The sequence below is a fragment of the Notolepis coatsorum genome (genome assembly GCF_963971535.1).
Source record: "Notolepis coatsorum genome assembly, chromosome: 19".
Classification (NCBI taxonomy): domain Eukaryota; kingdom Metazoa; phylum Chordata; class Actinopteri; order Aulopiformes; family Paralepididae; genus Notolepis; species Notolepis coatsorum.
Genome location: NC_140183.1, coordinates 5,912,722 through 5,926,463, shown reverse-complemented (window position 1 = coordinate 5,926,463; position 13,742 = coordinate 5,912,722). Strand labels below are relative to the sequence as shown.

The window sequence follows — 13,742 nt, the reverse complement described above, 5'->3', positions numbered from 1 at the left end:
CAATGTTCGATGCAGAATAGACGTAACTGAGTTACCATATAATATACAATACTATGCAGTGTACTAATATACAATACTATATAGTGCAAGGCAGAAGTGGGATGAGGTGCAATTTAGGTACAATTTACAGTAGGTGTACGAGTTGTAGTGCAAATCCTTTATCAATAAATATAAAGTGTGTTTGTGTGGTTTAAGTGAGTGTGTGGGTGTGTGTGCTGTGTGCATTTGATGGTTGTTGCATAGTGTTTATTGTTCGTTTAGCAGCCTGATGGCCTGGGGATAGAAGTCTCATCGTACATCAATATGTATATATTGTCTCATCGTGCATTAATATATATATATTGTCTCATCAACATCAATATGTATATATTGTCTCATCAACATCAATATGTATATATTGTCTCATCAACATCAATATGTATATATTGTCTCATCGTACATCAATATGTATATATTGTCTCATCGTGCATCAATATATATATATTGTCTCATCAACATCAATATGTATATATTGTCTCATCAACATCAATATATATATTGTCTCATCAACATCAATATGTATATTGTCTCATCGTACATCAATATGTATATATTGTCTCATCGTGCATCAATATGTATATTGTATTCCTACGTTACAGATTGTCATTTGTCATTGTTGCCGTTTTATTTGTTTGTTCAATGGTGAAACCAAAGACAAGAAATTTCCACACTGTGGAAAATGTAGTGAAACTAACTAAGTAACTAACTAACATCATTCAATAACGCTGCTGACCTTTGCTTGAATGGTAAATGGCTGCATTTATATACAACAGCTCTTATTATCCAAAGCGCTTTACAATTTGTTCCTCACATTTCACCCGTTCACTCACACATTCACACACCGACGGCATGCAAGGGAGGGGTTAAGTGTCTTGCTCAAGGACGTTGGCATGATGGTGGTTATTGTATTAGAATGCAGATGACCGCAGGTTGTGAGCTGTGGCCAGGAGCTCGTCCTAATTGCAGGTTGAATTAAAAATGCGCTCTGCTTTTCAGCCAGTGCCATCATCTCTGTGATCTTCCTCAGGGAGACGCTCCGAGCCTCGCACTACTTCGGTAAGCCAAACACTCCGGCGATTACAGTTTAGTTTCAGTTTCAGTTTGTGTGGTTTATGGAAAGAATGAATCATTTGGAGTAAACGAGAAGATGAGACCAGATTCAGCAGGAAGCTCTTTTCCACCTGTAGTCCTAGACCAGTGGTTCCCAAACTGTGGTGCGCGCACCCCTTGTGGTGCGCGAGCGCCCTCTAGGTGGTGCGTGACATGAAAAGGCTAATGGTGGTAAAGTTAAAAAAAAAATAAAAAATTACAATACATTTTCATAAAAATCGTAGTCAAACCTTTAGTATTATGGATATTAAACATGCTGGCAGAGTACATGCATCCATGTTGTCATGAACATTTTAATTAAATGAAGAGATAAAATAAAAAATGTAATGTAAAGACCAGCAACAATTTTTTCTAACAGAAACCCATTGGGGGTCGGGAGGTGACAGGGGGTGCACGGCCAAAAAAGTTTGGTTACCGCTGTCCTAGACAGTAAACCAATAAGTACAAAACAGTCATGCAGTCGTATACAGTAACAGTACAAAGAATACAAAATACAAGAATACAGTCATAGGAAACTCTCTCCTCCCTCACGTGAAAAGCTCTGTTCACCAGGAAACACGCTTTCATTGAGTGAAGTGGATATCATCAGATAGTTAGCCCAGGCAGCAGTGGTTTGGCAAAAACATTTTCAGAGTAGTTCAGGCTGTTGGGAACTAGGCTAGTTGGAGTAACCTACTTCCAGTGACTGACGCTAAGCTAGGCTAACGGTGCAGGTCTTCCTACTCCTACTGCATGCACAGAGAAGAAAAGGGCTTGTCTAACTCCAGGGTAAATGGCAAATAAGCTAATTTCCCAAAAAGTTGCCGTGTTCCTTTAAGGTTAGTGTTAAGGTTATGGTTACGGTTAACCCTTTCATCTCTGTCCCACAGGTGGCGCTCTGACAGTGGCAGGAACATTTGTCCTGGTGACCTTTGCCCCCCACGACTCGACATATGTCACCGCCCTGGTGGTCCAGTACTACGTCGTCAGCTGGCATTTCCTTCTATACCTTGTATGTGCCCTAGATATATACTACTGTAAACTACTAACGAGTCGGTCGCAGTCAACCAGCACCTGCTAACGGTTCTGAACCCTTTAGCTCAGCTGGTTAGTGTAAACTACAGTCAACCAGCACCTGCTAACGGTTCTGAACCCTTTAGCTCAGCTGGTTAGTGTAAACTACAGTCAACCAGCACCTGCTAACGGGTCTGACCCTTTAGCTCAGCTGGTTAGTGTAAACTACAGTCAACCAGCACCTGCTAACGGCTCTGACCCTTTAGCTCAGCTGGTTAGTGTAAACTACAGTCAACCAGCACCTGTTAACGGCTCTGACCCTTTAGCTCAGCTGGTTAGTGTAAACTACAGTCAACCAGCACCTGCTAACGGGTCTGAACCCTTTAACTCAGCTGGTTAGTGTAAACTACAGTCAACCAGCACCTGCTAACGGTTCTGAACCCTTTAACTCAGCTGGTTAGTGTAAACTACAGTCAACCAGCACCTGCTAACGGGTCTGACCCTTTAGCTCAGCTGGTTAGTGTAAACTACAGTCAACCAGCACCTGCTAACCTCTGACCCTTTAACTCAGCTGGTTAGTGTAAACTACAGTCAACCAGCACCTGCTAACCTCTGACCCTTTAGCTCAGCTGGTTAGTGTAAACTACAGTCAACCAGCACCTGCTAACGGGTCGGACCCTTTAGCTCAGCTGGTTAGTGTAAACTACAGTCAACCAGCACCTGCTAACGGGTCGGACCCTTTAGCTCAGCTGGTTAGTGTAAACTACAGTCAACCAGCACCTGCTAACCTCTGACCCTTTAACTCAGCTGGTTAGTGTAAACTACAGTCAACCAGCACCTGCTAACCTCTGACCCTTTAACTCAGCTGGTTAGTGTAAACTACAGTCAACCAGCACCTGCTAACCTCTGACCCTTTAGCTCAGCTGGTTAGTGTAAACTACAGTCAACCAGCACCTGCTAACGGGTCGGACCCTTTAGCTCAGCTGGTTAGTGTAAACTACAGTCAACCAGCACCTGCTAACGGGTCGGACCCTTTAGCTCAGCTGGTTAGTGTAAACTACAGTCAACCAGCACCTGCTAACGGGTCGGACCCTTTAACTCAGCTGGTTAGTGTAAACTACAGTCAACCAGCACCTGCTAACGGGTCTGACCCTTTAACTCAGCTGGTTAGTGTAAACTACAGTCAACCAGCACCTGCTAACGGGTCTGACCCTTTAGCTCAGCTGGTTAGTGTAAACTACAGTCAACCAGCACCTGCTAACGGGTCTGACCCTTTAGCTCAGCTGGTTAGTGTAAACTACAGTCAACCAGCACCTGCTAACGGTTCTGACCCTTTAGCTCAGCTGGTTAGTGTAAACTACAGTCAACCAGCACCTGCTAACCTCTGACCCTTTAGCTCAGCTGGTTAGTGTAAACTACAGTCAACCAGCACCTGCTAACGGGTCTGACCCTTTAGCTCAGCTGGTTAGTGTAAACTACAGTCGACCAGCACCTGCTAACGGGTCTGACCCTTTAACTCAGCTGGTTAGTGTAAACTACAGTCAACCAGCACCTGCTAACGGGTCGGACCCTTTAGCTCAGCTGGTTAGTGTAAACTACAGTCAACCAGCACCTGCTAACGGGTCGGACCCTTTAACTCAGCTGGTTAGTGTAAACTACAGTCAACCAGCACCTGCTAACGGGTCGGACCCTTTAGCTCAGCTGGTTAGTGTAAACTACAGTCAACCAGCACCTGCTAACCTCTGACCCTTTAGCTCAGCTGGTTAGTGTAAACTACAGTCAACCAGCACCTGCTAACCTCTGACCCTTTAGCTCAGCTGGTTAGTGTAAACTACAGTCAACCAGCACCTGCTAACGGGTCGGACCCTTTAACTCAGCTGGTTAGTGTAAACTACAGTCAACCAGCACCTGCTAACGGGTCGGACCCTTTAGCTCAGCTGGTTAGCGCAACCGCCTATGGATCCTATGGTCCCAGGTTCAAATCCACTCCGTTACGGTACTGTATAGTAAGCCCACGCCTTGTGAAACCCATGTGACGGACAATAGTGACTCGTGAGAAGATTTCCGTCGGCAACTAGAATAACAACGCTAGTAAACAAGGTCACCGGGTTCTACAGAACCAGTTTGTCTTTAAACTCTGGAGAGACAGCTCTGCTCCCTCTGTAAACAGTAGGCAGGTATATAAAGACCTCTGGCGGCCTGTGGACATCAACAGTTCATCGGTCAAGCAACTCTCACCCTAACACCATATTGATAGTTTGATAGTTTTACCATCTATTGGTCTTCAGCCACTAGACCAGTGGTTCCCAAAGTCGGGGTCGCGACCCAAAGGTGGGCCGCGAGCAGCCACGGGTGGGCCGCGAGACGATTAAATTTTTTTTTTTTTTTTTTTTTTTTTTTTTTGTCAGGTCACTGAACTTAGAAGCAGGCCAGGACAGTGTTTCTAGTTGTATTCTAAAATTCTATTCTATTGTATTCTAAAATGTGACTATATGGTTTTATATTAACTTAATAAATAAACAAAAACGAAAAATCTACTTATTTCAACGAACATTTCAAACTAAATAACAGATTATGCACATAAAACGCTGAAAACAACCGAAGCAACAATAGTATTTTAATGAGGCTATTATTATTATCATTATTATTTTGCAACAAGTTAGCCCTCTCATAAATAGCACATATAAATGAATAACTAACTTGAACTAACTTAATAGGATTGAAGTGATATTTGGCCTAAAAAATCGGTCGCCTGGCAAAAAAAATAAGAAAAAAAAAGCCAGACGATGTGCATTGGGCCGCGGCTCTCTGACGCCTTATTTTCTGGGTCCTGGCCTGAAAAGTTTGGGAACCCCTGCACTAGACTACACTAAAAAAAATATATGTAAAGGTTAAATAACTGGTAAATGTCTGGCACCAACGGTTGCCAAATACTTACTGTCAAATTACAGTAAAATACCCAAATTAAAATAAAGTGGCAAAGCAATTAATTTACAGAAAAATGTGTTTATTTTAGGTGTTTTTACATATAATTCAATGTAATTTAACATTCAAGAAAATTAAGCAATGGAATAATCTTGTAAAAAAAATTAAAAAAATATAATTTCTTATTAAATCAATTTACAGATTACAACCTTTATTTAATGGTTATTATTTTTATCAAAAGTCATTTACTGTATTTTTGTGGCATTTACACTTAAAGTAGAAAAACAAAAGTAATCTGTAAAATATTTTTTTCGTGTATATTTGACTCTAAAGGAACACATGCATCCAACGTTTCAAATGTAGTCTTATCGTGTCAAATATACACAGCTGTTACATTACATTACATTTAGTCAAAAAAAGCTGAACGCTTTTATCCAAAGCGACTTAAAAGTTCTGTACAACAGGTCAGCAGGAAGGGTACAACTCTAGGCAAGGAATATTATTTAGTAGCAAAGTGCATGATAGTAAAAGACAGTACAAAGGTTCGTTTTTCTTTTTTTCATTTCAGATATTGAGATGTGTGTTTTTAGTCAATAGCGGAAAATCGGTTGGGTGGGACCCCCCTATTGTGAAAGCCCCCCTATTGTGACAGCTATTATGACACTTGAGTGTCAAGTGTAGCAGCTTAATGTTCAGTTGTTTTGTTGATAGTTGGACCACTAGCAGTCATCATCATACATGAGATCATCTAATTAAAGCTTTCTAAATTAATATTTTAAGTAACATTTTTGCTTTAGGCTTTTTTTAATTGAATCAACTAAACATTACATTTCAAGTTCACATCACTCATAGTTGATTCAACAATAAAAGAAAAGGCCAAGGCTATACTTGAAAATATAAGTCGAAACAATTTGTGATTTTTTACATTGTAGGTATTACATGCTAGTCGGGTTATCAGTGGCCTGTTACTAGCAGGATAAGAGCATCTCACCAGGGGCACTGGCTAGTAGGGTTGGGTACCGTTCACATTTGAATCAATACCGGTACCTGTGAATCGATACCGGTACCCAACGGTACCTTTTTTCTGTACTTTAGTCTCTTTTATCCAACTACCTCAGTTGTAAAAAATTTGTCCAAACTTCTAATTATTTATTATCATTATTATTTATTTAGAACAATTTGTTAATATATATATAATATATAATATTGCAGCGTGCGTTGTCTGCAACTAGCTTTGTAAAGTGTAACCACAGTTGCGACCGTTTTTGACTTGCCATTGCCCCGACTGCTTTGTTGTTAAATCAAGTCAAATCCTAGGTAAGCGTGTATTGTGCACGTGAGCCTTGACGTGAACGTACGGTGCGGCACACTTCATAGGTTTCGTCACATGAATCGGTACTCGGTAGTACCGACGTGATTCGGTCGATACCCTTAAGAGTACCGGATTCGGTACCCATCCCTACTGGCTAGTGGTGGTTACAGACTAGACCGTAGAGAAGCGCATCATATTCCTCTCATTCCGAACAGTGGTGTAAACACTTGGTGTGTTCAGTATTCAGAGCACAGACTCTCAGCTGGTGATATTTCACATTCCACTCCTGAATCAAGTCATATTTACTGAACCCTGTGAATGTATACTTAGAGAGACCAAAACAAACAAAGATGAATGTTCTATTATTCAAACAGATTGTGGGAGTGGGTGATGGTGGTGGAGGGGGGGATGGATAGATGTTTTCACATCATGAGTCAGTCTGTCTCCGCCCCTGGCTGTGCTGATTGATGGCATCTAAAAGAGGATGCTCTTTACCATCCTGGGGGATGGCGTTGTGAATAAAATCAGGCGGGGAACCGAGGCCCAAGTGATGTTTGTGATTAATTGCAGATGAGGATGAATCGAGAGCAGCGCCGCTCAGTGGAGTGAAGGAGGTGTCATGCGGACGACGCCCCTATACGTCCTCATCGCTCAGGGTGTCGTCAAGTGGATCCATTTGGAAGGGCTCCATAAACGGCGATAAAAGTCTTTGTTTTAATCTATAGCAACATCGGCATAGAATGGTAGGAATACCATTAACACCCCGTAGGGCTGAGCTCATATTTATATGTATAAAACGGTATGAATATAAAACACACCTAAAAACACAGCTCTTCGATCAATATCTGAAATAGTTTTTACAAAAAAAAAATAAAAAAAATTACCTTCTTACTGTTATGTACTTTGCTACAGTGAGACAGTGTAGGCGACAGTGGCTCAGGAGGTAGAGCAGTCATCTGGTAATCCGGTCAATTTAGATTCCCGCTCTTCCCGGGCAGCACGTCGAAGTGTCCTTGAGCAAGACACTTAACCCCTATTTGCTCCTAATGAGCAGGTCGGCACCTTGCATGGTCGCCTCCACCGTCGGTGTGTGAAAGTGTGAGTGAATGGGTAAAATGTGAGGAACAAATTGTAAAGCACTTTGGCTAAAAGCACTATATAAATGCACCATTTACCATTTACTATGCCTATACTACTATCTACTATGTATTATGCTACTATACCTATACTACCTACTATGCTAAATTATGTCTATACTACTATCTACTATGATACTATGCCTATGCTACTACCTACTATGCCTATACTCCTACCTACTATGCTACTATGTCTATACTACTATGCACTCAGTGTAGCGCTTAAGTTCAGCACTGCTAGACGAACAACACCACTGACCCTTAGCTGCCAGAGGTGATTGATTGAATTGATTGAAAATTGTATTAACAGATTGCAGAATGGGTACAATAAAGTACAGCTCAATACACAAAATTTTTTTTTTTTTATTATTATTATCTTTTCCCCCCCTCCTTTTTCCGATTTTTCTCCCATCCCACTGTTAGTCGTTATGCCAATTCCCAACCCCCTTCCTGGTTGTTGCGCACTCCCCCCTACTGTTTGTCCGGGAGGCCGGAGACTGTCACATGCTTTCCTCCGACGCATGTGCAGCCAGCCGGCAGCCAGCCTGGCAGCTCAGATTCTCACTGGGAGAGTGTAACGTGTGGAAGGTCACACTACCTCCCTCCAGATCCTACCCTCGCTGTGCAGGCGCCCCGACCGAACTGTAGGGGTCGCTGTCCACAACGCCCAGGACCCACCCATCAGCTTTTCCCACCCATAACACTGCCATTGTGTTAGTATGAACGACCAGCCAAGCTGATAGCAACGCCGAGAGCTGGATTCGAACCCAGCGTCTCCAGCGTTGATGGCGAGCGCCTTGCCCACTACACCACCTAGCCGCCTATACACACAATTGTTAAGGCGATGCAGACCAGAGAAAGACTTTCGTCTTGTTTACATCAGGGTCCCCCATTTTCAATTCATCATAACATATATGACATACCGTAATTTTCGGACTATAAGGCGCACCTGAATATAAGCCGCAGCAGCTAAATTTAATGATGTGTACATATATAAGCCGCACTGGACTATAAGCCGCAGATGTTTTAATGTTTAATTACCATATGTAAGGTTTCGTGCACAGAGGGGATTGTCGGGAAAGAGATGGCTGTTTGAGGAAGCTCCCATTTATTAACATTTTTGTTTAAACAGTAACGCCAGCTAGGTACTAACGTTAGCTAACAGAACGATAGCTACGTTAGTTAGCCAGTGCCAGCTAGGTACTAACATTAGCTCACAGAACGATAGCTACGTTAATTAGCCAGCGCCAGCTAGGTACTAACGTTAGCTCACAGAACGATAGCTACGTTAGTTAGCCAGCGCCAGCTAGGTACTAACGTTAGCTCACAGAACGATAGCTACGTTAGCCAGCGGCAGCTAGGTACTAACGTTAGCTCACAGAATGATAGCTACGTTAATTAGCCCGCGCCAGCTAGGTACTAACGTTAGCTCACAGAACGATAGCTACGTTAGCCAGCGCCAGCTAGGTACTAACGTTAGCTCACAGAACGATAGCTACGTTAGTTAGCCCGTGCCAGCTAGGTACTAACGTTAGCTCACAGAACGATAGCTACGTTAGCCAGCGCCAGCTAGGTACTAACGTTAGCTCACAGAACGATAGCTACGTTAGTTAGCCAGCGCCAGCTAGGTACTAACGTTAGCTCACAGAACGATAGCTACGTTAGTTAGCCAGCGCCAGCTAGGTACTAACGTTAGCTTACATAACGATAGCTACGTTAGTTAGCCAGCGCCAGCTAGGTACTAACGTTAGCTCACAGAACGATAGCTAGTTAGCCAGCGCCAGCTATGTACTAACGTTAGCTCACAGAACGATAGCTACGTTAGTTAGCCAGCGGCAGCTAGGTACTAATGTTAGCTCACAGAACGATAGCTACATTAGCCAGCGCCAGCTAGGTACTAACGTTAGCTCACATAACGATAGCTAGTTAGCCAGCACCTGCGAAATCGAATGCCAAACTGATGATATCAGATGTTGATATCAGGAGCTATCAGTAGCTAGATAACATTAGACAACGCCTCATGCATTAATAAACTAAAGTGAATAGTTCGTTGACTGGGTCATTTTGTTTAATGCTTCAGTTATGTTGAAAGAGGAGCTCTGAGCTGCTCATACACTAGACTCTTGCCGTAATGGTTTGTTGACATGGGTCTGTGAGGGGGAGGAGGAGGGGCAAGGCGTGCACTGCTGCAGCAGATTTAGGAATCTGATCTGACGGTCACAGAGCTGAGGGAGCACGCCCAGTTAGCTGTAAAAATCCATAGATTAGCGGCTAATTAGCCGCACCGTTATATAAGCCGCAGGGTCGAAAAATGTGGAAAAAAGCTGCGGCTTATAGTCCGAAAATTACGGTACATGACATACAGATACAGTACTGCTACATCTATACATTTATGACATACCAGATTTACAAATACAGTACTGTTTGTGATACGAAAAGCGTCTAAAAAAGAGAGTATATACATTTGACGTAGAAACTGTACATTGGAGGAGGTTGGGTAGGTGGGGTGGGGTGGGGGGGGAACTGTACATTGGAGGTGGTTGGGGGGGGGGGGTTGGGTAGGCGTGGTGGGGGAAACTGTACATTGGAATATCGACAAGACCTTACTTGGTCCCAAGAAGAGGGTCTTGTGTGTTATTGGGTTAGGACATTTACTGTACATTGGAGGGGGTTGGGTTAGGACATTTACAGGGTCCAGTTTCGAATTGCAGTCTCCCGTAGGTGCTCTTTGAGATTTGAGAGTGGTTTTGAAAGTGGGTAGTGATTCACATTCCTTTACAGCTGTCGGTAGGGCGTTCCACATTGATGTGGCATAATTGCGAAACGTGTTTAGTCCCTTGTTTGAGCCGAATCTGGGTTTAACATGATTTGTGGAGCTCCCTCTGGTGTTGTGGTCGTGGTATTCACTGACCTTTGGGTACCTTAGTGGTGTAGTGTATCTTCTAGACCAGGCCCATTGCAAGTTGCTGTACTCTGTCGTCTACTCTAAGCCATCCTAGGTTGTCAAAGTGGGCAGGGGTGAGGTGGGTTCTAGGAGTAAGGTCAAGTAGTAGTCTGACCAGTTTGTTTTGTGATGTTTGTAATCTTATTTTTTGCGCCTTTAAGGTGCTTTGGTACCATGAGGTGCAAGCATAGTCGTAGTACCCTTGAATGAGTGCTCCTGCCAGAGTCTTCAGGGTATTCTTGTTTACCAGAGATGCCATTTTGTCACAGGAAAGATTTGCCTCTAGGATGGAACCTAGGTATGTAATTCCATCTTTCCTTGTGACAGATTCTGCCGAGTTCTGAGCTGAGGGTTTTTTCAACCTGTAACTTGTTCTTGTCAGAGACCAGCAGGGTTGAGTTGTCTGCGAACAAGAACAAGTTGCAGTCACAAGCTGACGACATGTCATTTGCATAAATTAGGAACAGTAGCGGTCCCAGTATGCTTCCTTGTGGAACACCACAGCTCACTGTGAGGGGGGGATAGAGTACCGTTTACCTCCACCATCTGTTCTTTCCCCTCAAGGGGATTGCATCCTACCTTGAACCCTCCTGCTGACTTGTACACAATTTGTAAGTTGCTTTGGATAAAAGTGTAAATGACTAAATGTAAAAAGGTTTGACTTGACTTTAACATATTTTCACTCTGCATCTACAGTACATTATTGAGACATCAAAACAATGTAGATATTATTTTCCCAAACAAACTGTCAGAGGGAAGCAACAGTTGTGATTGGAGGATCAAGAAAAGAGGGCAGGTTTGAAATAGGTCAATCACTATGTTCTGCCGGAACTCAGTGCTGCACGGAGGCTGATCTGAGGTCCTTAACTCAATCAGCGCCAGACCCGAGGATAGTCGGGTTATCTCGCCAACCGCTCAGCGCCAGACCCGAGTTTAGTCGGGTTTTCATCGTTCTTTCTTTTATTCGATATTTCTATTCATTAAAGGCACACAGACTCAGGGTTAACATGGGGAATTATCCTGAGATCACCAAAGTGCAATACCGGCCGCATCCTCCCAGGTGGCAGTATCGAGCACCCTTTGAAACCTTATATCTTGGCCTGTGTAACGTTCAAATGTCACCGGGCGCAGTTTTCTTTGTCAGGCGAGTCGAGCGGTTATCCCGAGAAGCGTCAAATGCCCCTGATGCATCCGTTGTGGTGGAATATGTTGGCGACACGATGGACACCAATACTGGGACTCGCGATCAGACAATTGGAATATTCTTTTTGGGGTACCTCCTAGTGAAGGTAAGGACTAAAATGATATCAATCCTGCTTTGATCCAACCATCGATCGCAACGTGTGTGTGTAACGTTACTCCACAACGTATGCCGTTGGTGATGATCAAAGCATCAAAAAACGACCACCCCCCTTTCATGCATTCATGATGAAACATAATACCTATTATATACATTTGATTTGGAAATAGTAACGCGTAACGCTTTTAGTGAAATTCACGTATTGCTGCATATCATCGTTATATCCCACGTGAACGTATGGATGACATTTTTCTTTTTCACATATTGAACGATAGATAGTTGATGTCAAATGGGCCATAGTATTGTATCCATAGCTATAATATAGATATATAGCCCTGCAAACACCGCCACTTATTCCTATATCTTAGAGCGTTGGCGTGGTAGGAACAAAAGATGCTCAAGTCCGTGGCGTCCAAAGAGTTAAAGGAACACTGATGCCATAATCTTACAGTTTTGTTGTTTGGGGAGATACGTGTGAGATAATGGGCGTGATAAATCTTCTTTTAAAAAAAAAATCTAGTTGGACTGTTCCTTTAAGCGGGCCGAGTGCTACTGAACTGGCAAGGACAGCTCTGGGCCGTACTCATTAAAGAGGAGCGATTCATTTCATTGGTCCGCCGGCCGGGGTCCTTTGTTCCAGTTAAAGCGCCACGCTGCACTGCCCGCCCCCCGCTGACAACACAGTGTCACTGTAAGGGGAGAGACCGGAATGGAATGATAATTCCTCCATTTTGGCGCGAGGCTGTGTAGGTAGTGCCGCAGACCAGGGCAGGTGTCACTGTAAGATGAATGGGGTTTGGAAGGGAAACTATTATTGCATTGACTTTGGGGAGAAGTTTTTTTTTTTTTTTGGGTAGGAAATGGAATCTACATTAAAATGTGTTTTCTTCTGCTCTCCACCCCCCCTCCCCCGCCCTGTCTCCAGCTCATTGAGGTCATATTGTTCTGTATCCTGCTCTACCTGTACAAGAGGAGGAATGTGCAGCACATAGTGGTTGTGATGCTGCTGGTCGCGCTGCTCGGTAGGTAACAAGTGGAGAGTGCACGGTGAGCGAGGTCAAAGGGGTCGTGGACGGACCTGTTTCAGGCGGTCGACGGTGTTGGAGAGTGCACGGTGAGGTCAAAGGGGTCGTGGACGGACCTGTTTCAGGCGGTCGACGGTGTTGGAGAGTGCACGGTGAGGTCAAAGGGGTCGTGGACGGACCTGTTTCAGGCGGTCGACGGTGTTCTCCTGTTGCCTGGTTACCAAATCGTACACAGCTCCAATGTCATTCCAGAGGAGAGCGTTGTGGTTGATGGATGGATCTTGGTGGATATTGTGTGCCCATACGCCATACGGCGTCTCTTAATCTCTATATAACATAGCAATCGACACTACTGCTACTACCACTACTACTACTACTACTACTACTACTACCACTACTACTACTACTACTACTACTACTACTACTACTACTACTACTACCACTACTACTACTACTACTACTACTACTACTGCTACTGTGACCACTACTACTACTACTACTACTGCTACTGCTACTGCTACTACCACTACTACTACCACTACTACTACTACTACTACTACTGCTACTGTGACCACTACTACTACTACTACTACTGCTACTGCTACTGCTACTACCACTACTACTACCACTACTACTACTACTACCACTACTACTGCTACTACTACCACTACTGCTACTACTACCACTACTACTACTACTACTACTACTACTACTGCTACTGTGACCACTACTACTACTACTACTACTACTGCTACTGCTACTGCTACTACCACTACTACTACCACTACTACTACTACTACCACTACTACTACTGCTACTACCACTACTACTACTACTACTACCACTACTACTACTACTACTACTACTACTACTACTACCACTACTACTACTACTGCTACTACCACTACTACTACTACTACCACTACCACTACTACTACCACTACTACTACTACTACCA

At 43.5% G+C, this 13,742-nt stretch overlaps 1 protein-coding gene across 1 annotated transcript in view; it reads left to right on the top strand.

The window, feature by feature from the left end:
- Positions 1-13,742, top strand: part of nipal2 (NIPA like domain containing 2) — a 109,089-nt gene that overhangs the window by 72,911 nt on the left and 22,436 nt on the right. Inside the window, 3 exon segments of the mRNA XM_084335991.1 lie at positions 1,036-1,095; positions 2,019-2,140; positions 12,685-12,781. Of these exon segments, the coding sequence (XP_084192117.1) occupies positions 1,036-1,095; positions 2,019-2,140; positions 12,685-12,781 (279 nt within the window).